At 42.7% G+C, this 22,431-nt stretch overlaps 1 protein-coding gene across 4 annotated transcripts in view; it reads right to left on the bottom strand.

Annotated features, from left to right (window-relative positions):
* The window catches only part of GARRE1 (granule associated Rac and RHOG effector 1), a 56,859-nt gene that overhangs the window by 7,199 nt on the left and 27,229 nt on the right, over positions 1-22,431 (bottom strand). For all 4 annotated transcript variants that reach the window (XM_081335875.1, XM_081335874.1, XM_081335876.1 and 1 more), the window contains 5 exons: positions 8,596-8,802; positions 6,657-6,791; positions 6,400-6,495; positions 6,139-6,300; positions 1,569-1,727 (listed from right to left, as the gene is read on the bottom strand). In XM_081335875.1, coding sequence (XP_081192001.1) covers positions 1,569-1,727; positions 6,139-6,300; positions 6,400-6,495; positions 6,657-6,791; positions 8,596-8,802 — 759 coding nt within the window. The remainder of the gene's footprint in view (positions 1-1,568; positions 1,728-6,138; positions 6,301-6,399; positions 6,496-6,656; positions 6,792-8,595; positions 8,803-22,431) is intronic.

The following is a 22,431-nucleotide window of genomic DNA, read 5'->3' as shown; positions in this document are numbered from 1 at the left end:
CAAGTAAGCAATGGCCATTTTAAAAGTACTAGAATGACCCTCTTCAAACAATAAATCATTTTATAGCAGCCGCCATGGCCCCTGGAGAGCTAAACTCTAATCGAGTGCATATCAACGTTAAACAAAGAGATATGTGTGAATGGTATTTACAGTTGTCAGCAGCTGCTAAAATAATAATCGTGAAATGTAATAGCTAAGAAAGTTCAGGACATATTTAAAGAGGCAAGCATTTCACTAAGCATTTTTCATCGGCTAATAATTTAATCTTCCTTTGCGTACATTTGAACTCAAGGGATCCATTTTAATCTTGGTTACTCCTGTAAACTGCTAGACAAGATTGGAAAAAACAAATCTTGACCACCCTCTGGTCACTTGGATGAAAGCTTTGTTCTCATCCCTCAAACGCCTCAAGCTATCTGCACTCTGTGGCAGCGGATTTTAACGGTAGAATAGCCACGGTGCACTTTCGGAGGAAGCAAGCTATTCAATCCCAGCCAATTAAGCTTCCACACACCCAGCCTGGGAAATGACTTCTAGTATCCATTGTTCTTCCTGTACAGATGCTTCCTCCTCCACCGACACCCAAACAGGATCTTCACTAGCACAGTCAACTAGAAGCAATGCAATGGACTTCCTGAAACTGCTTCTCTGCCTCTGTAAAGCACCCAAAGTGATTTCTGTTCCAACTCACCAGAAACAATGGAACTTAACTGGGGCTCAAGATTCACTCAATGACTCATAAATACATGCCACTTCCCAAGCGCCCAAATTTTAACCATGTGACCACGGGGATGCCGCAACAGTCGTAAGTGTGAAAACTGGTCACAAATCGCTTTTTTCAGTGCCACTGTAACTTTGAATGTCACTAAACAAATGGTTTTAAGTCAAGGACAACCTATATATCCACTTTTAATTTTTCCCCTGTAAGCGGAGGAAAAAAGCAACTGCCTGAAGTTAGAATGAAAAATAATCTGTTCAGGAATATAACTATTTTCCCACGTCAAATTCAAAAATAAGCTGCTTCAATAGGTAGCTAAAAAAAGCCCACCTGAACATCTCTTTTTCTCACAACTCAAGGAAAAAACATAGCAACGTAGATGAAACGAGTAAAACTTAGTGTTCCATACAGGGAAATACATATAAATGTCTGCTCAGAATAATTTTTCTCTAGGTTATACGTCCTCCCCAAAACAATGATCATGAAGAACATGGCTGGTTAATGATAATATTGTGATATGTGCCAAAAGCAAACTTAGTCCAAACTGAATTACCTACATAGACAGGAGTGTTATCAGCAATACTTGCAAAGATCAGAAAAAAAACTCAAGGGGAGAAATCAACACAAAAGCATAAGCGGGATCATCTCAAGAGTGACAAAACAAAGAAACAGGGAGGTTGAGAGGAGCAAAATGAAGAAAAAAAGGCCAAACCTTGAATCCCTCATTTTGCTGCAGGTCCAACTGCTATAATTTAACGTTAGTCTTTCAGGACTAAATGACCTGCCTTCCACTCCTGCCTTCCCTTAACTTTGGTCACCTCGATACAGCTGCCAATCCACCGCTACTTACCAGCCCAGCTTGTCCAAACAACAACTGTACAGCAGTTTTACAGGCTCCCCGCCATGTGGAAGGGCAAACTTGATTCAGGACTTCTGTCACAGGAGAGTCATCTCTTGGGGTCATCCCATTATGGTAGCCAGCTTCTTTAATTAATTGTATCATAGTGTGCTGTCAATGTACACAAGGGGGAGGAGTTAAGCAAAAAAACAAGCAACATAAACATTCCCCATTCCAACTCAATATATTTTGCACTGCTGACATCTACCATTCCTACTTAGATTACTCTTGCTCACGTTACGATGGCCCAAGCCAAACTTCACCAGTTTCCCACAAACTTACTGCTTCCAGGCATTGCCACGCCCCCGTTCCAGCTCCAATTATTCGATGTGCACATGGACAGGATCAAAAGGAAATGCCAATGGCATCCAGAAGCAGTACAAGAGAATGTTGGAAAGTGGTACTGAGTGGAGAGAAAGAAACAAGGCATGAAACCATCAGGTTAGAGAGATTTGGGGATAAAGAGAGGCTGTTTGCTTTAATTTTTATGTTTGTCATTAAATCCAACTCTTTCCACATCTGAAAACCAGAGCCAGGATATGAGATTTCAAGTGGAACGCTGTTCTCAGTTGAAATTCTCCCCATAATCGGAATCCCGGAGCAAGAGGGACAGCAGAGAGAAGGATTTCTATCTAATTATATTCAATTAATCAAGGACAGAATCTGCCTATAAAGATATTTACAGTTTCAAGGCCATAATCGGTTGACCAAATATAGAATCATTGAAATATAAAAAGAATGTGAAAAGAAGCAACTCTTTGGTTTTCTGCAGCACAGATATACTATGCCAATTGATAGGAACAAAGAAAATATGTAGAGTTCATAGTCTTATCATGTAGACAGACTATGCTAACAGAATGAATCATAAGAGTAAAAGGGAAATCTATAAGGAATGTAAGGAGGAGAATACAGTCATTCCCAGGGGGGTATAGCTCCAATCCAAAGAAAAAGTGGCGATGGCAAGAAAGCAGAACTTCTTAATTCCTGTTTTGAACCAGAAGAAATTGGAGTCCTACTTGACCATCACTGTGACACTGGAGAAAAAAGAGGTTAGACAAGGAGAATATGAGTCTTTACCCCCCGTGGATAGGGCTCGCAACTTGGGAGTCCTCCTAGATTCACGGCTTACCTTAGAAGATCATATAGTAGCCGTGACTAGGGGGGCTTTCGCTCAGGTTCGCCTGGTGCGTCAGTTGCGGCCCTATCTAGACCGGGATGCCCTGTGTACGGTCACTCATGCGCTCGTGACCTCTCGTCTTGACTATTGCAATGCTCTCTACATGGGGCTTCCCTTGAAGACCACTCGGAGGCTCCAACTGGTACAGAATGCGGCCGCGAGAGTTGTCTTGGGAGTTTCCCGGTACTCCCATGTTACACCTTTGCTCCGCGAGCTGCATTGGTTACCAGTTGTCTTCCGGGTGAGGTTCAAGGTCTTAGTGATGGTTTTTAAGTCCTTACATGGCATGGGTCCGGAATACCTCGGGGACCACCTGCTGCCGGCGTCGACTCCCCTCCGCCCTGTGCGTTCCCACAGAGAGGGCCTCCTCAGGGTGCCACCGGTCAAAGAATGCCGGCTGGTGGCCCCCAGGGGGAGGGACTTCTCTGTGGGCGCCCCGGCTCTGTGGAATCAACTGCCGGTTGAGCTCCGGATGGCACCGGATCTCCGCTCCTTCCGGCATGGGTTAAAGACCCATTTATTCGAACAAGCTGGCCTGGCCTGATGGGGAGTTAACTTAGGGTTTTAATATTTGTATATTTTTACTGTTTTATTTTGGGCAATAATTTAATTCTTTTTTAACTTTTGTACTTTTGTATTTTTATTATATGCCCTGTTCACCGCCCTGAGTCCTTCGGGAGAAGGGCGGTATAAAAATTTAATAAAACTTAAACTTAAACTTATAAGCAATTTAAAGAACTGTAGTTCGTGGGGCCAGATGGACTTCATCTTAGGCTACTGGAGGTTACAATAAACTGCTTTCATTATGTTTTGAGAACTTCAGAAAGAGGGAAGAGAAGAGCAACAAAGATGATTAGTGGACTGGAGGGTAAAGCGTGTGATGAACAGTTGCAGGAACTGGGTATGGCTAGTCTAACAAAGAGAAGGACTATCGGTGACATGTCTTCTAATATTTGAGGGGGCTATGTTTTTCTGTGTTTGTTTCCGTCTTCAATGTCTTTACAGATGTTATAATACTGCTTCTTGTCTCTTCTAACAGCATTCTGAAAGTCTGATAGGACTTTCCATGTGGTGGAGAGAAAGGTTATTGACCGGTAGTTGGATGGTTTCTTTCCTTGTGGGGGTCCTTCATGATCAGCACTGTCCTGTGTCCTCTCTGGGTGGAAGCCGGCTGTTAGCAGCATCTATGATGCTAGACATTCATTCACTGCTTTTGGTTTCCTCAGTCAGTAGGCATGGATCATGTCCAGGCCGGTTATTGTTCAGCTGTTCGTGTTTATTTCATTTTTATTTATTTTCACATTTCTGAACCACCCTTCACCCTCAGAGAGGGACTCTTGTTAGATGCCTGCTACCGTTACTGTGATGGCGTCTGGTTTGTGTTCCGGGAGATTGCTGTCGATGGCTCTCGGGTCCTGCAGCCAGTTTGCACTGGTGTTACGTATCTTCTCTTTCTCCAATACGTTCTTCCAGTTCGGTTGAGTTTCTGCTGTTACTTTGTTATTGAACTGCAGTTAGTACACCTGGGATGGTTATTATTATTTTATTTTATTTTAATTCCATTTATATCCCGCCCTTCTCCGAAGACTCAGGGCGGCTTACAAACTTAGCAGTAGCCTTCATTCTATGTATATGCCTGCTTATTAGGGCTTTCACACACACCCCAAGCGGCATTATTACAAAGTCAGCTTATTGCCCCCAACAATCTGGGTTCTTTGGAGAACTGGCCAGTTATCTTCTTATCCTCTGCTTCTCTAGCATTACCTCCTTAACCCGGCAGCCAGTGCTGTAAGCCTTGGTTCAGCATTCTCTCAGGCTTCAGAGTCAGGCCCTTGCATTTTTCCAGTAATCGAGTCTTATCCTTAATCCCCATAACCTTCTGTAGTTCTACCAATTAATTACTCTCTGAGATGCCTTAATCAAAACTTTTAGCTAATTTTCTGGGGGATCTTGTTTTAAATTATGCAGCCAAGCATCCCAGGATTACAGCAGCTATAGTGTATCACTGGGTTAAATTATGATGGTAACGAGGATTGTCACGAGGCTCTACTGGCATCTTCTTGCATACGGTCTGACAGAACTCCTCCACTGGTTCTTGGTAGCCGGCAGCTGATTGATCCTATATGCCGCATCAGTATTTGTGCTCTGCAAGGGAGGGGGTGGAAACGTTCCAGTTTCAGGTGTTGGCTGCGCATCCAGTTGTTTTTCTAATTCTTCTTCAGTCAGGAATGTAACATATAGTTCATCTACCTCAAGTTGTGAGAACAGCTTCCTCTTCATTATGTTGGAACACTGGATGCACGTTTTCTCTCCATCCATATTTATCATATGTCTCCTCTGATCAGGACTACAGTTATAACAGCATTTCATCAATTCCAGGTTCTCTTGTTTCATCCATATATGGTTCGTTTCAGTAGCTCACTTATCTTCAGATTGTTGGTTTCACAAATGTGATGCTTCTTATTCTAGATGATATGTGAGCCGGCATAACTCTTAGTTTGTTTCATTCTCATACACAAAGTATCCCTACTGGTAAAGTAGGTACCATCCAGGATTTGAGCCCCAATCTCCCACACCAAAGGACAGTGTTTTAACCACTATGCTATCCAACCACACACACATACGCACACAATTTTTCTTAAGAACTTCGATTATAATAGTAAAATTTAATACAAATTAAACTTAAATAGGAATAAACATGCAAGAAAAAAGTAACACATTAAAGAAATAAAGATGTGACTTCCAATTTTCATCACAAGTGTAAACAAATTCAGCGACTCCTTCACCTCTTCTGAGGTTGCAAAATATATCCCATAATCTCTTATCTATAAAGTACGATCTTTTCAGTCCTTGTGTCGGCAAAAAATTCCTAAAGGATTGCCAGAATTAACAACATACCTTGTTCCCTGCCGCCACCACCTCCAACCCTGCCACCAGGATGAGGAGCACAGAAGGAATTGGCAGATTAGACCAAGACATCGAGGTTAAGTTCACGTGAGATGTTGCTTCCTTGCAATTACAGGTAAAAATGTGCTGCCCAAATTGAGACAAGGAAGCAAACCGTGACCGTGCAAAGCCATTCCGAATGCAAGAAGAAACTGGCAGAGTTCAGGATGGCACGACACCAAGCAGAAGAGATGCCCAAGGAGAATGGCAGAGGTTTTCTTAGCTGAACACAGAATTGGTTTTTGCACCTAATTCGACTTTACCTTGTCATGAGTGTACTTGTGCCAGTAACACAAATTGTCAAAGGCCTGCTCTTTGCCTCTGCGTTTTCAGCACATAAGGTTCTACTCAAAGCAGGAAAAGATTTGACAGTGCAAACTATTTCATTTAGAGACTTACCGTTTTCAGTTTTAAATTATCTGCTGCAGATTCATTGAAGGATATTCCTTTCAGAAAGTGGGCCCCTATCTGGATGGGAACGGTTGGCAGCTCACACTGAATCGGCTGAGAGGGCGTCTGTCTTCGTCCAGTCTGCTGGGCTTCAGCTTCACTGCAACAGCCCTGAAGACGCAAAAGGCCAAAGCAAAACACAACAATTTAATGGTTGCCCAGCAGTTTTAATGGAACCTCTTGGCTGGATCCAGAAAAAGAGGCTCTCACCTGCAGGCTTTCTTCAATTGCCTTTGGATTCAAGTGGAAACCAGCCTTCATTGCATATTCACAGTGACCCAAACTTTCCAAAGCACCCTTGTAGGCCTGATATATGTACAAAAAAAGCACCACGTAAGAGATAAACGCAGACTGTTCGTAAAACCCAAAAAAGGGAAATCGCCCCACTATCCCATCCCTCCTTAACGTGCATCTGTGGTTGTGTGCGGTCTGGACAGTAAAGAAAATCATCCCACGAGGCAGCTGACCTGCAAAGCGCTGTCTGTTTTCAAGTTCAGTTCTTTTAGCTGGTGCTCTGGAATGGCCACGTTCTGGGAGCAGAAGAGTTGCTGGACCTGAATTCCAGCTAAACAGCCGTCTTTCTCTCGAAGCCGTGAGGTGGCCTTTAAATAGAGGGCCGAGAACGTGAAGGTGACAAAATGACAGAAGTAATTTTGAATTCTTTAGTGAAGTTACATTTATATCATATTGGGACATTAGTCAAAGTTTAGGAAAGAGACACTGCAGCTTTGCAGTCATCAGAAAAAAAACAAAACTCCGATCAAAGATCACCTCATCATGACAGACAAAGGGACTAACTATGCAAATATAACTCTTTCTGTATCATTTTTGAAAACATGTTTAAAACAAAAATACTACAGATTTTGAAAGAGGAAAGGAAACGAAAGTAATAAGTGAAAAAGAAAAAAGAAAAGAAAAAAGTGATAAAGAAGCGGCTTCCTTTTTCTTATCAGCAGTGACATTTATATTTTACCCTCTCCTTCTAAGGCTACAACGTAATTTTTCCCCCACAGTCTATCCTTTCTAATCATCAAACTCATAAATCACAAGTTCATTCTTTTTCTTTTGGCAAAAAGTCATTTTGGCGTTTCCAGTCACTAATGAATGTTAGTTATTATCCTTTGTCTAACCAAACAAGTCAATTTTGCCATCTCTAATAATTCTCTCATCTTCGCCAGCAATTTCTTTAAAGGTAAAGGTAAAGGTTCCCCCGCACATGCGTGCTAGTCGTTTCCGACTCTAGGGGCCGGTGCTCATCTCCGTTTCAAAGCCGAAGAGCCAGCGCTTGTCCGAGGACGTCTCCGTGGTCCTGTGGCCGGCATGACTAGACGCCAAAGGCGCATGGAACGCTGTTACCTTCCCACCGGAGTGGTCCCTATTTTTCTACTTGCATTTTTACGTGCTTTCGAACTGCTAGGTTGGCAGAAGCTGGGACGAGTAACAGGCGCTCACTCTGCTACGCGGCACTCGGGATTCGACCCGCCAAACTGCCGACCTTCTGATCGACAAGCTCAGCGTCCTAACCCACTGAGCCACCGCGTCCCTTAGCAATTTCTTTAAAACTTTCCAAACCCAGCCCCAACTTTAGCTCTGTGTAGCAAACGGCCCCACTAAAAGCTGGATCCTCAAAGGAGGCAGATGAGCAACAAAGCCAGACAGCAGAGGGAGCGAGGGGCTTCTGCTCTGGCCACAGTGGCTAGAGGCAAAAGCCTGGGGTGGGGGTGGGTGGGGGGGAGGACTGGGAGATCCAGTTGAAGGGGAAGGGGTTTTGCCTGGAGGATAAAGAGACGTTCCAGCCGAGAGTTTGTTCAGGGAGGAGACGTCTCAGATCGAGACTATGGTCTATGTCTGCCGTTTCCAAGGGAAGGTTCTTGAAATATAGGTGATCAACAAAATATTGTTGGGCTCATCCACAAATGTCCACAAAAGTGAAGAAGCCCTGGTGGCAGAGGCGTTAAAGGGCAGGACTGCGGGCAAGCTCTGCCCACAGCCTGATGGGGCTCAACTCAGCCTTGCCCTTTTGAGGTCAATGAGGACCCAGATTGCTTGGGGCAATAATGCTTCTACGGTGCAAACCGCCCAGAGTGCTGTGAAGCGCTGTGGGGTAGTATACAATCCTAAATGCTATTGTGATTGTTATTAATACGGCATTCTAAGATTCTGTCTCTGTTGGAAAAAATTGGAAGTGTTAATTATGTTAATTATGAGGGGCTAAAAGTGGGTCCTTTAAGTCTGATTGGCTGGGTTAACTTTCCTGTTGCACATCCCACCAATCTCTTTGAGGTAATTAAGCAGGTCTTCTGAACGTTGCCAAGGGAATGGCAACCGTTTTCCATCTCCCGGTTCAAGAGGACGGGAGCCGGGATTCAGAACTGCTGGCGCCTGGGCCCAGCAGCGCAATCCCACCTCTCTTGCGCCCTTCCAGGAGCGTGTGGCTTCCTCCAGCTCGGCTGTGGGGCTGACGCCGGGTGTCTCCCTCCGGCCAGGGTCTTTCCTTCCCGGGGCTGCAGCCTCACTGAAGCACGACTGAGCCACTGGCTGGACTTTCTGCAGAGCCTGGGACAGGAACTGGAAATGGACCTGCATCACGGTCAAAAAGCAGCGTCCAAGTACCTGTTCCAATAAAATAAACAAACAAACCACCATTAGGTCCAGGAATAGGGGATCTTGTGCAGTTATTTGGAAGTATCTCATCCTTGACTTTCCCCCCCCCTCCCTGGCATTTTCTAGTGGTCTTTGACCTAAGTATGAACTAGCACATTTTGAATGGCAGCCCATTTCCATGCAAAGAAAAAACTGCTCACGAAATCACCCAAAATCAAGCTCAGCTTGAGAGAAATGCTGTTGCACTATCCGATGTATATTTTTGAAATTAATAAAGCATTTCCTCTCTATAAGGAAAGACTACTGTTTACAGTATTAAAACTTCAGGCTGCATATAGTTAAGACATTTAACTAGAAATAAGCCCATGGAATATCATGGGATTTATTGCTGAATAAACATATACATGGTCTATGAATGTGCTCTAGCCTGGAATGTTAAGCTGCAGTATACTATCGAAGCCTTGGTATTTTTTGTAGTTTGTCAATTTAAGCAAAATTATACTATCAGTTAAGTTATTAAACACTACAATCCTTACTGTAATCATCAAGCAAGCAAACAGGGGGAGCCAGAAAATTACTGTTATTGTTTTCATCTTCATCACAAGAGAATTGGGGAGAACTGATGCCATGACCTGCAGGGGTTGTGCCGTGTTTTTTTCCCCCCTGAAAAGAAAGAACTGTCCGTGCTGCAAGTGCCCGCTGACTGCCAGCACTCTGAGGTAGGCCATCATGGGAAATAGACCCCACTAGTAGACTATCAGAAGTGTAATTTACTGCTGCAGGACGTAACAACAGAATCGTGAAAGCCCTCCTTTTACGCCTAGAAGAATCACGGTAGGGTAATCTTGATGGTCTTTCTCACTGTCTCCTCCCTTTTGGGGCCAAGCTGCCAATTTACAGAACCACACTTAGATGCATTCTTCAAGGCGTTCTTATTGCTTCTCTACACTTGCTGATCTTCTAGAAAAGGCAAAGATAAACTGTCCAGCTTATTTGACAAGACAATTCTTGATTTGGCACAAGAAGTCCTTGTGAGGGATATGTATCACCAAAAAGCCCCCGAAGTTAGAAGAAACCTAAAGAGAAGTAGAGATGGAGGAATGTGACACAAAGAAGACTCCCCCTCCAAAAATACCCCCATCTCATTAATTATCTAGGTGTATTCTGCCTTGGGCAGATCTCACTTGGGATATTCAATTCTGCAATTTAAAAACAACTTTTATAAACTGGGCCAAGTCCAGAAAATGTTTGCAATGAGAAAAGGACTACAAAACAGGTCCTATAAGTCCTAGTATGTTAAGCTTGCAGAAGAGAAGGTTTAGAGGGACACAATAATTGTCTTCAAATACACTGTAGAGGGCTTGAAGTTATTCTCACTTGCTAGAAGAATGCATAGTTGAGACATTACAAAGAACGTCTTGACAGTAGAAGCTGTCAGTGGAAAAGGTTGCTGCAGTTCTTCCCTTTCAGTGGAGTTTTCAGAAATGGGGGGAGATCTACTGGAAATGGTGTAGAGAATCCTGCCATGTTCAGAGGTTGGACTTTATGTCTCCTTAGATCATTTCCAGCTCTACGATTCTATGATTCGTTATTGAGGATTTTCTGGAGCTATAGATGAAGAGCAGCTGCCAAAAGTCTCAGGTTTGTGGAAGAGGACTCTATAGCTGTGCAAAGGATTCTTGCCCCTGTCGTGAAGAGGAAGAAGCCCTGAGTAGTTGATGAGACTGAAATCATAATCTACCTATCAAGAAAAGTGTTCCAGTCTTCTTGGGCACATACCGTAGTTTCCGGCGTATAAGACGACTTTTTAACCCATGAAAATCTTCTCAAAAGTCAGGGCTCGTCTTATACGCCGGGTGCTGAAACTTTAGGGACAGGGCTGGCTGGAAAACCTGGAGCGAATCTCCCATTTAGTCTGCGCAGGGAAAGTGGGACCAATTGGAGAAGAAGCTGCAGTCTGTGATTTTTTACAGGCTGGGGTCTGGGCGTCTTTCCTTCTAAAGTTGAAGAGCAGCTGTAGGCAGGTGGGGAATGCAAGAGCAACTTGAAAGGCAGGTGTAGCCAGAGCAGCAGCTTAGCTCTAAGGACACATTTGACTCAGGAACTGGGCGGGCTGGCTGGAAAACCTGGAGCGGATCTCCCATTTGGTCTTTTTTTTAAATCCCATTTATATCCCGCCCTTCTCCGAAGACTCAGGGTGGCTTACAATTTAAAGCACAAATCAATGTGCTTAGCAATAGCCTTCATTCTATGTATATGCCTGCTTATTAGAGCTTTCACACACACACACCACAAGCAGCCTTATTACAAAGTCAGCTTATTGCTCCCAACAATCTGAGTCCTCATTTTACCTACCTTGGAAGGATGGAAAGCTGAGTCAACCTTGAGCCTAGTGGGATGCGAACCTGCACTAATTGCAGGCAGCTGGTGTTACTTAAGGCTCTGCGCAGGGAAAGCTTTAGAGTGAATTAGGAAAAGTGAAAAAGTGAATTAGGAAAATAGGGAACGGTTGCTGGAATTGGGTATGTGTAGTTTAACGAAGAGAAGGGTGAGGGGTGACATGATAGCAGTGATCCAATATCTCAGGGGCTGCCCCAAAGAAGAGGGAGCCAAGCTATTCTCCAAAGCACCTGAAAGCAGGACAAGAAGCAATGGATGGAAACTAGTCAAGGAGAGAAGCAACCTAGAACTAAGGAGAAACTTCCTGACAGAACAATTAGCCAGTGGAACAACCTGCCTCCAGAAGCGGTGAATGCTCCAACACTGGAAGTTTTTAAGAAGAGACTGGACAGCCATTTGTCTGAAATGGTATAGGGTTTCCTGCCTTAGCAGGGGGTTGGACTAGATGACCTCCAAGGTCCCTTCCAACTTCTTCTTCTTCTTCTTCTTCTTCTTCTTCTTCTTCTTCTTCTTCTTCTTCTTCTTCTTATTATTATTATTATTATTATTATTATTATTATTATTATTATTATTATTATTATTATTATTATTATTATTAGTTTAATCCACTTGCACTGTTTTATGTTTACATGTTTGATGACAAACAGCCTTATGTTTATAAGTGACAGTTTTCCTACTAAGTACCTGCATGTCATAAGCATTTGAATTAAAATTACCATATTAAAATCAAATCTGATGTTTTTAAATTTTTATTTGGTGTGCGTTGGAAGAGGGGTAGTCTTATACGGCGAGTATAGCCCAAACCCTATAATTTAACAGGAAATGTAGGGGGTCTTATACGCCCAGTCGTCTTATACGCCGGAAAATACGGTATTTGGAATGTGAAAGACTTCAAAGATTTGAGCCTAATGTCAAGGGATATTGTTCTTCACAAAAGTAATAACACTTTTATTGACAGAAAAGAAGTAATTTCCCACACAAAATCCACATAGTTAAACCTGAATTCCCCTTTGGCTGTTTCCCTCAGACCATTGTGTTGCCCAATCGATTACGCTCCTTTTGTTATGGGAACTGCCTGGATCGGTCAGGCACCTGTACAGCGTGGCCTTGAAGGGGGAGCAGGGTCTCACAGCGTGGTGCGGATGGAGTCTTGGCATTCCATTCCCACCCCAGACATTACAACCACCCTCCCCTCCTGATTGTTGTCAAGTTGAGAGTGGAGAAGAAACCAGGTGAAAGAGCAAATCACTCTCGACACCCACTGACAAATATCCCTCATTACTGATCCATCTGGGAACAAAGGACAAAGCCGGTAAAGAAAATGGCCTTGATGGAAGTATGTAGAAACTGTTATTTAGGCAAAGGGGGCTGAAACATTTTTATTTATTTATATCCCTTATTTTTTTTACAAATAATTTTACAAATAATTCAAGGCCGCAAACATCTGGTTTTCATGGCTAAGGCAGGACTTGAACTCATGGACTGACTCTTGCATTCTAATCTGGCATCTTAACCACTGGCTCTCTCTCTCTCTAAGACCAGAATTACAAGATAATATTTGGAAACGGCTCAGACAGATGCCTTCCTAAGTCTCTGAAGGAGCAGCAGAACCAACAGACTTGCAAGGATTTTTGTTGTTTTTTCCCCTGCCCTGGCTTCAGTGAAGGGAGAAAATCTCCACGCAATTGGCAGGCAAAGTGCAGGAAGAGTGATGCAAGTGAGGCTTGCAGAGGAGCTGGGCAAGAAAACAAACTGTGGGAGGAATGCAGCTTCTGGAGCAAGGCTTGTGAAGGTGCCAGCCAGGGAGGCTGGTCTGGAGAGATGCAGGGGTTGGGGGGAAGCTGGGGAAAGCAACAGAAGGGAAGTGGCCAAGCAGGAGAAAAATATGCGCGCAAAAACTTACTAGAGGCCGAGAAGACATAATCTGAATCAGTCTGTAATCAAGTAACACACAATGTCTTGAAAGAGGGAACAGAGGAAAGGGCACAGACTTGGTCAGAAACGTACCAAGGTTAAAAAATAGTCAAGAGCAGAAATCCACGTTCTATAAATGGCCAAGAGAGGAGATCATCTAAAAAATTCCCTCCTGGATTTCATTACAGGACTTTCAGGTAGGAGACATAAGGTAAACAAAGGAAACTTAGCTGCTGAAAAACCAATCAACCAACCAACCAACCAATCAATCAATCAATCAATCGGAACAGAACTGGGAGACACCTTGGAGGTCTTCTAGTCCAACTGCCTGCTCCAACAGGAGACTCTATGCCAAGATTATAAGATGCAAAAAAGTGGCTTGACTTTAATTATTCAGTATGTGGAAAAAGAAAGAACTATCATTTTATCCAGATCTAATTAGCTTTCCTAGACCAACAAAAAAGCAGCTTAAGACTGAAAAGGAGTTTGGTGACATTGCTTCTTGGGGCTGAGCCTTCATGGGTACCTTTTGATAGGAGGTGAAACCAATAAATGTGAGGCTCTGATCTGGGGGAGAGCTGAAGACAGGCATCACAAGGTCCACCGATGTTAGGAACTGGCCTTCCTTGTGGATCCCGATACTTGAAATGTCTGGTGTCTGGATAATGAATCCGTTCAAAAGCTACAAGCTCAAAAGAACTTTTCAGGTCCCATTTTTCTGGGCAGCAGAGGTCCGTAAACCTTTCTGGCTCTTTTTGCTCAAATGCTGTGGGCTTCCTGGACATTGGGAAAGGAACAAGCCTGCCCTTTTGAAATACAGTAGCACTTAAATGTTTGTGAGCTTTTTGAATTTTTAGTATTTTTGTATAAATAGGACCCAAGATTTATCTGTTCTCCATCCAGATCTTAAAACTAGTTAAAGAGAATCCAGTTAAATCCATGAGTCAAAAACATTATAACTTGTTTATTTAGGAAAATGATCCAAAACTTCTGGACATGGAAGCCAGACTCCTATGACTCGTATCAGACTCATTATAAAACATCTAAAAGTCCATATAGGAGCAAATGGCATCCTGAAACACAAGATACCTATGACCAATGGTATTAGACAAGGATGCATTCTGGTCCAAATGTTGTTGAACTTCTATGTACGGACAACCCAGGATTCCTCTGCTTTCAGTAAGTCCACACACCAGAGATACTTAATACATCTATCAACATAGATTTATGCAAATGATGTAATCCTTATGGCACAATCTCTTCTATATGTGAACGATATGGTCCTTATGTGCAATCTGAAGTTGGCCTAAGGGGATGACTATGGAAGTTGGTTGCTTATTGTGCCAATCATAGAATCATCGGGTTGAAAGGGACCATGGAGGTCTTCTAGTCAAACCCTCTGCCCAAGGCAGGAGTCCTCATACCGTCTGGGACAAATGGTTGTCTAATCTTTTCTTGAAAATTTCCAGTGATGGAACACCCATGACTCTGGGAAGCAAGCTCTTCTACTGTGTACTAATCCTCACTATCAAGATATTTCTCCTTCCTTCCAGGTTGAATCTTCCTCTAATGAGCTTCCACCTATTGTTTCTTACTCTCAACACCTTCTTCCCTGTGGCAGACTTAAACTATTGGAAGAGTGCTATCATATACTCCCGTCAATCTTCTCTCTGTTAAGCTAAACATACCTAGTTACTTTAACTGTTTGTTCTTCATCGGACTTAGCTTCCAGATCCCTTATCATCTTTGCTGCTCTTCTCTGCACTCATTCTATGGTCTCAGCATTATTTTTTTTTGGTATTGTGGTATCCAGAACTGGATGCAATATTCCTAACAGAGCCTAACCAGTGTGGTATAGAGCAACACTATCACTTCCCTTGATGTTGCTACTATCCCTCTGTTGATGTAAGCCAGGACAACATTGGCTGTTTTGGCAGTGGCAGCCACTGCTGACTGATATCTGAGTGGTGATCCACTAGGACATCTAGATCCCTCTCATAGTTTAAGGTTAAAAATCAATACGGGCAAGTGCTTGGATTATATCCATTTATTCAGCAACTATTCAAAATCTCAATGGCACTGAACAAGGGAGACTTACAACCGGTCCATGAAGTTGCAACCATTACAATATCCCCACAATCATGTGATCACAATTTGGGTGACTGATAACCAGCTCTCTCTTATGAGAGGTGCCGAGTCCCACTGTCACATGATCCCCATTGCAACCCTTTCTGCCAACCTCCCACAAGCATTTGCCCATGCTCCACAGCACCTGCCCACAGCTCCACCATCCCCCTGAGGTGCCCACCACCCGCTTACTGGGGACTCTTTTCTTTTCCCACTTAACAACCTGTTCGGTCATGGGGTTACAATGGCAACTGGGGCTGTGGGATTGCCATTGCTAAGGAATATGGTCACATAATCATGCACTTTATGACCATATCACTTAGCAACAGAAATTCTGCCATCAAATCTGAGGACCATTTATGTAAGGCTAAAGCAGCACCTATAATGACCTCCTATGGTGCAAAACTGTGGGGATTGTCACAAACATCATTACTTGAAAAAAACCCACACTCACTTCTTAAGATCCATTCTGGGAACAAATAAAAACACCCCTGCCTCTGCAAATAGAGCTAAAATAGGCATCCACTCCATCCACAGCTCTACAACAATTCAAGCTTTCAACTATTGACAGAAGGTTCTTTCGGTGGATCATAATGAATTATCAAAAGTGTCTTGTCAAACAGTCTGGCATGTTCCATCCTATCAACATGTTAAAATCAGTTTCCAAGACCATCTCACTCTAGGGATATTCATGTCCATATTTCATCTCAGTTGGCCATGTTCAAACAAGAGGGTTAATACTAGTGCTCAAGTTGATAAAAGTGACATTTACGGTACTAACATTAAAACTTTAAAATTGCTGGCTCAGACTATCTTACAACGTATCTAATTATGGTGTTATACAAGATCAAAGAATAGCCCTAACCAGTGCAAGATTTGAGCTCCATGATTTTAAACATGGATGATTTCATCAAGTACCTCATCCAGAAAAGAGATGTATATGTGACCCACCACAAATAGAGGACATAACTCATATCCTCTTTGACTGTCCATTAAATGCTTCAGCCAGAGCATACCATTTAAAGTCACTAATTGACAAGACAGCCCATCAGTAAGCTCCTACCTCCTCCAAGGCACAGACTCATCATGGACCTTAAGAAAAACTGCCATGTTTACAGCTAAAACCATTCAACTTGAGAGCTTCCAGCTTAGATTAGTTTGGGGTTCATTGCCAAGGGGATGACCTTACTTACATGATTATTTCACTGAATATTTTTACATCCCAATACACAGCATTATTTATCTTATTGTATTTAATATGCTCATACTAATTAATAAACAATAAATCAAAACTAAAATCAAAACTAAAACTCTTTCCTACTATTTTTCCCAGCTTAGAGCCTTCTCCAGAGAGATAAGTCTTCACATAATCTGTCCGAAGTAGTACAATTTCAGCCTGGGACACATTTGTGACTTGAGCGAAAATCCAGGGTTAATTGGTTTGATGACCCATTGGTTTATTTTGGCTGTCCATTTTATTCTTTGGAATTTTCTCCAACACCAGAGTACAAAAACATCAGTAAGAGTCCTATCTTGTTTCTTCAAGGCCCATCTTTCACTTGCACAGAGTATCATAGGGAATATCAGATCTGCAGCTTTGTACTGTGGGCTAGGATGGCTGAGACGTGCAGGGATGGCTGTGGCTTTGCACTGCCCTTTGGCTAAGGGGCTTTTTGCAGCCCCAGAGCCACAGTATGCCAAGAAGTCCCAGGACAACAAACAGCAACAAGTTCCACAGTTCTGGAGCTGCTTGTTGCCCCACAAGGCAGGTTGCAGGGTGGCCAAAAGGACACAGATGGGGGAAGAGAGTTGAAGAGGAGACGGTCCCTTACCTTACTGAAGTTCAAGCCTGGGAGGGACTAGGCCAGAGTGGCTTTGATAGGGGTGGGTTCACAGCTAATGACCAGTGTTAAAGACAGCAATGCCAGGATTTCTGTTGCTAAGCGACGCAGTCGCGTGGCACTGCTGTTTATAATCACATCACTTTGTGATGGAAATTCCAGTCATAAGCTGAGAACTACCTGCATATCCCTAGTCGCTTCATGATTTAATCACTGCAATGCGCTTTGCACGGAGCTGCTTTTAAATACCACTCAGAAGCGTCAACTGGTCCAGAATGCAACAGCAATAGCAGTAATGGGCATGCTTCAACATGTCAATGCAAGGCCTCTGCTTTGGAAGCTGCACAGCTTCCCAGTATGCTTCCGTGTGTAATTTGTGGAATGGCATCAGGCTCCGTTACCTGATACCACCAATCTCTTCTGGTGTCAATCCAGATGGTTCAATCTGGTAGAATTGGTATGCTTTGGGTTCCTTTGATCAAGCAGTGCTATCTGTGTGAACTTTAGTCCTTCCTAGTCTCTTCTGGAATGAGGTTCCCCCTGAAATCTGAAGGGCTCCCACTATGCTGGTGCTCTTGTGGATTTAAAGACCTGGCTGTTCTCCCAGGCTCTGACCTAGGGTGATGGCAACCCCTTGCAGCATGAGTGTGTTAATAGGCTTTTGTGTTGCTGCCTGGATTCACAATCTTATCTAACATTTCCTACTTAAGATTCTATATTTTTGTTCCTTCTCATGCTGAGCCACCCAGAGTTGATCTGGAATTGGGAAGTACCTAAACCAATCACTTTGCGGAAAACTTATAAAACCCCTTGTATTTTATATGTGATATAATTGCCAGTGGAATCTGGAAAAAAGCATGCCAGGAAGGTTATTCGACTGAAGCGTATTTTTATCAAATTAACTGATGCCGGTATTTTGAAGATTCTATGATTAAAAAAAAGAACGATAATCAAAAGCGTTTCACAGACCGAAGCACATATGGTCTTATTAACTTTTCCCCTTGCTTCATTTATTTATTTATTAACAAGAATGGGTCAGAAATGGTTGAACCTAAATAAATCTACTTGAGTAGGACTACTTATAGTAGCGGCTGGCTCCTCCAGTCTCCTCTGACATTCCATTACAATTCAATCATTTCCTTTCTTCCCACAAAGTTTTAACCTAACAGTTTAGGTATGCTGACTGACTTCTCTGTGAAGTTTCATTATTTTAAGTGTTCAACAAGAAAGTACAAGAAAAGAATTGCACCACTTAGGGGCTTTACAAAACCTCTTAAAGAAACAAAACTATTGGTTTTGAATCCAATTCATTTAACTTAAAATAAGGTATTTACTATGCAGCTCCATACTGCTATGATAAATAAAAAGTTGACACTACAGAACAGGCTGTCAACACAACCAACTTCACTTACAAAATTTCAGAACATACAACTCTATATCCATTTAAAATAGTGGTTTTCCTTCAAAATGTTGCAGACTGAGATGCAAGAAAATGTGAGTGGTTTATGTTAAAAGGTCATCTATGTGCACAAATCATCATCACTTGAATAAAAGTTTTGCACAGATTGTAAGTGGAAGGGATGACATTTTTCCCCCCTCAATTTTCACAACCCAGTGTGACCTTGGTTGAGTGGGCACATGGCAGTTGCTAAGCATCTGAATAAGGATGGAACATAAGCTCATCAGAATGCACGTGGACATGTGAGAAAGCTATGAAATTTTGGATATAGAATAATGTGAAGGATCTTAAAAGAACTTTTATTGGGACTTATGGACAAGGAATTGGAAAAAAACTCATGGCAGACTGATACTCTGTATGGTAACTGCAGCAAGATTTATTGTATGCACACAACAATGGGAGAATAATGAAATTCCCACAGTGGAGGAGGAGATCATGAAAATGTCAGAATTTGCAGAAATGATGAAACTTTTCATACAGATGTTAATGTTCTCTGTTTAGTGAGAGAACAAAGAACAAAAATGTTTTTGAAAGATGGAAAACTTATGATTTTTTTTGCTGAATAAAGAAAAAATGAATTGTTGGATTTGAAGATTGAGAAAGATTCGGACTAAAAGGAGATATGGAGATGTGAAAAATATTTAAGCAGGGGGTGGTGGTACAAAAAAATTGTAATTATCTGTTAAAAAAAGGTTGGAAGTAATACATTTCTTAACTTCCACTTTTCTTTTCTGGCACTTTTTTTCTTTTGATTAATCTTTTATTATATGAAAATTCTTAAATACATTTACCACGGACAAGCCGTGGTAAATGGTTGGGTGTCTGTTGCAGTTTTGCTTCAGAGTAGCTTCTAAGGAGCTTGCAAGAGATAATAGCCATGAAACAAGTGTATATTAAGGATGCAATTCTGAATGAGATTCCAAGCAGAAGTTAAAAGTGTCAATGCAAGTTGGTATATGAATATCCCTAATTTGTACTACTTGATGACAGTCTTCTGCATTTTTACAAGCTCCAGATGATACATTTCTAAAGCCTGCAACAAAAGTTTAAGTTAATTTGCACCCCATACTTCTCTCCATAAACTGCAGTAGCTTAAAGGGACAACATGATTTTTGGAAATTGTTTTAATTCTTCTGACTAGCACACCAGCAGTATGGTTTGGCAATAGTCCTTGATAATGGCTCAGAAAAAGTTCATCTTTCATTCTGATGCAATGTGAGGGATACAATCATGAGCACATACATCACCTTGGGTTTCTTGAATGAAAAGGAAAAAATAAACGCAATCAATAACATAAAGGTTAAATGAAGCTGTCATAAGGCAGGTTAAAGACAGGGAATGCAACCTCTATTTCTACTCCACAGAAACATATGAACAGCAATAATGTAGAATGTGATACCATCTACAGGTCAAATTAATGAGGAACACAAAGCTACTCTTTCCTATAACACTGTATATGCCAGGGTTAGGCAACCTCGGCTCTTTTATGACTCATGGACTTCAACTCCCAGAGTTTGAAGCATAGCTGACTCAGGAATTCTGGGAGTTGAAGTCCATGAGTCATAAAAGAGCCGAGGTTGCCTACCCCTGGTATATGCTAGGCAGGCCTGAAAGCTTTTAGGGTCTCTTCCAAGTAATACCAAACTATTTTCTGTTCATATACCAATATTCTGCACAGAATCACCAAACTACTGATCATCCTTGCTTAACAACCGTCTGAAATAATGATGGTGCTGAACAGAGACAACATGCTTCCAAACTTAGGACTTGCAGTTTTTACACTTAAGCCCTACAATCATGTGATCACCATTTGCAATTTCCCAGCCAGCTTCCTTGGAACGTCAATGAGGAAGCCAGCAGAGAAGTTTGCAAGCCATTTCCGATGCCAAGATGACTCCCTCTGGTTCCTGGGGATGGCTGAAAAAAGATGAGTACCAAAATCCAAGCAGGTTTTTGGCATAGAGTGTTTGCAGCATGAGGTGTTTGGAGCCAGGAGTCCTCTTGTTTCTGGGGGACAGCTGCAAACACTGCATGGTGCAAACACTCTATGCCAGGGGTGTCAAACTGCCGGCCCGTGGGCTGGACGCATCACGACAAAACCGTGCCCACCCCATTGCCGGCAATGGGGAAAAAGCTCCGATACGTCGCAAGACGTCGCGAGTTTGACATGCCTGCTCTATGCCAAAATACTGCTTGGATTTTGGTACAGACTTTTTCAGCCAGCCTCTTTAAGAGCAAAAGGGCTGCCTACCAAATTGATTTCATCCCACATGGGATGGAATCCCTCCACCAAGCAGCTCTTTCACTCTCAAAAAGGCTGGCTGAAAGAGTCTGGACCAGACGACTGGAAAAGAGCTGGTTTGATTCCAATTTTCAAAACAGCCTGACATCAAGACATGGGAAGATCCTGGAAAAGATAATCAAGCAACAGTTCTGCAAACACCTAGAAACAAGAAAAGCTATTATTGGGTTTGTTAAAAAGCAGATCATGCCAGACAAACCTTACTGCCTTCAAAGTGACTGTTGCAGATAGTTCTCGAGGTACAACAGGCTATTTAACAAATATTTGAAGCTACAACACCCTGCCCAAAAGCTACATATGTACCTGTTTCACTTACAATCCCAGCAGCAACCCCGCAGTCATTCACCCTTACGACCGACCACAGAGATGCTACAGCACACTCACCCACCTACTTGACCCACCAGGTCCCCAAAAGCACTGGCCTGCTTTGCCACCCCACCAGGTTCCACACACACACACCCCAATCACCATTTGCTCACTTACTTTTTGAAGATATCCAGAGCTTAGGAAGTCAGTGTAGGGAAGGCCACTCCCTCGCTGGGTGATTGCTGGGCCATGTGACACAATCCAGAAGAAATCCTGCTGCTTTTGCTCCCCTGGCAAGCCTGTCTTCCCCAGCGCCAGCCACGAGAAACGCTGCTGCTTTTACGCCCTTCGCCATCCGCTCCTCCCCAACGCTGCTGCCCCTTTTGCAAGGGGAGCAAAAGCAGCAGGGTTTCTTCTCCTGGATTGTGCCATGTGGCCCAGCAACAGAGCGGCCTTCTCTGCTCCAACTTCCCAGGCTCTGGATATCTTCAAAAGGTAAGTGTGCGATTGTGACAGGGTGGGGTACGGAAGAGGCCCGTATGACTTTGGGGAACCCAAGGGGCAGGAAGCAGAGCATGCGATATCTCAGAAAGTGGGGGTGCACATCTGCCTGCACTAGGCCTCCCACCGTCTCCCCACCCAAGCCACTCTGTGCTTGACCTAACGATTTATGCATTCATTTAAAGAATGCACTGGAGAAAGCAGGGATGGGGAGGACCTTAATTATGCATTTCCCTTAACATATAACTTGGCTTCCGACAGTAATAGGCAGGCTCCATTACTGTCATAAGTCAAGAACCACTGTCTTTTCTTATTCTGTTAAATTATGCCAGAAAGCCTGCTAAATCATCCTTAAGAGAGGCTGTCCAGCCTTTTCTTAAAAACCTCCCAAGATGGACACACTGTAGCTTCTGTATGTAGACTGTTGTACAGATTTTACTACCATCAGAGTGTTTAACCTAAACACCTAAATTACTTTATGTATAAAGTACATACAGCTTGCAATCCTCACTATAAACACCATTGAAGCTTAACAGCTCTGAAGACTAGAAATAATATTTTAATCATCTTACACATAAACTCAGGAACACACAGAGAATAATCAAGGCTATCTACAATAAAGGGAGACATATTCCAATGTAACTTCATTCATATATACTTACACATCCCAAATTATAAATGATGAGTATATTTAGCATTATGCTAAAAGAAAAATGCACTTCTGACTGTGTATTCCCTAATGCAAATGGATATCACACATGTGATATCAGCAATAGCCACTATGCAAT

Source organism: Vipera berus (assembly GCF_964194415.1).
Source record: "Vipera berus genome assembly, chromosome: 10".
NCBI classification, from domain to species: Eukaryota; Metazoa; Chordata; class Lepidosauria; order Squamata; family Viperidae; genus Vipera; species Vipera berus.
Note: the sequence above shows the minus strand (reverse complement) of the source record. Positions and strands in the feature narration are given on the sequence as shown.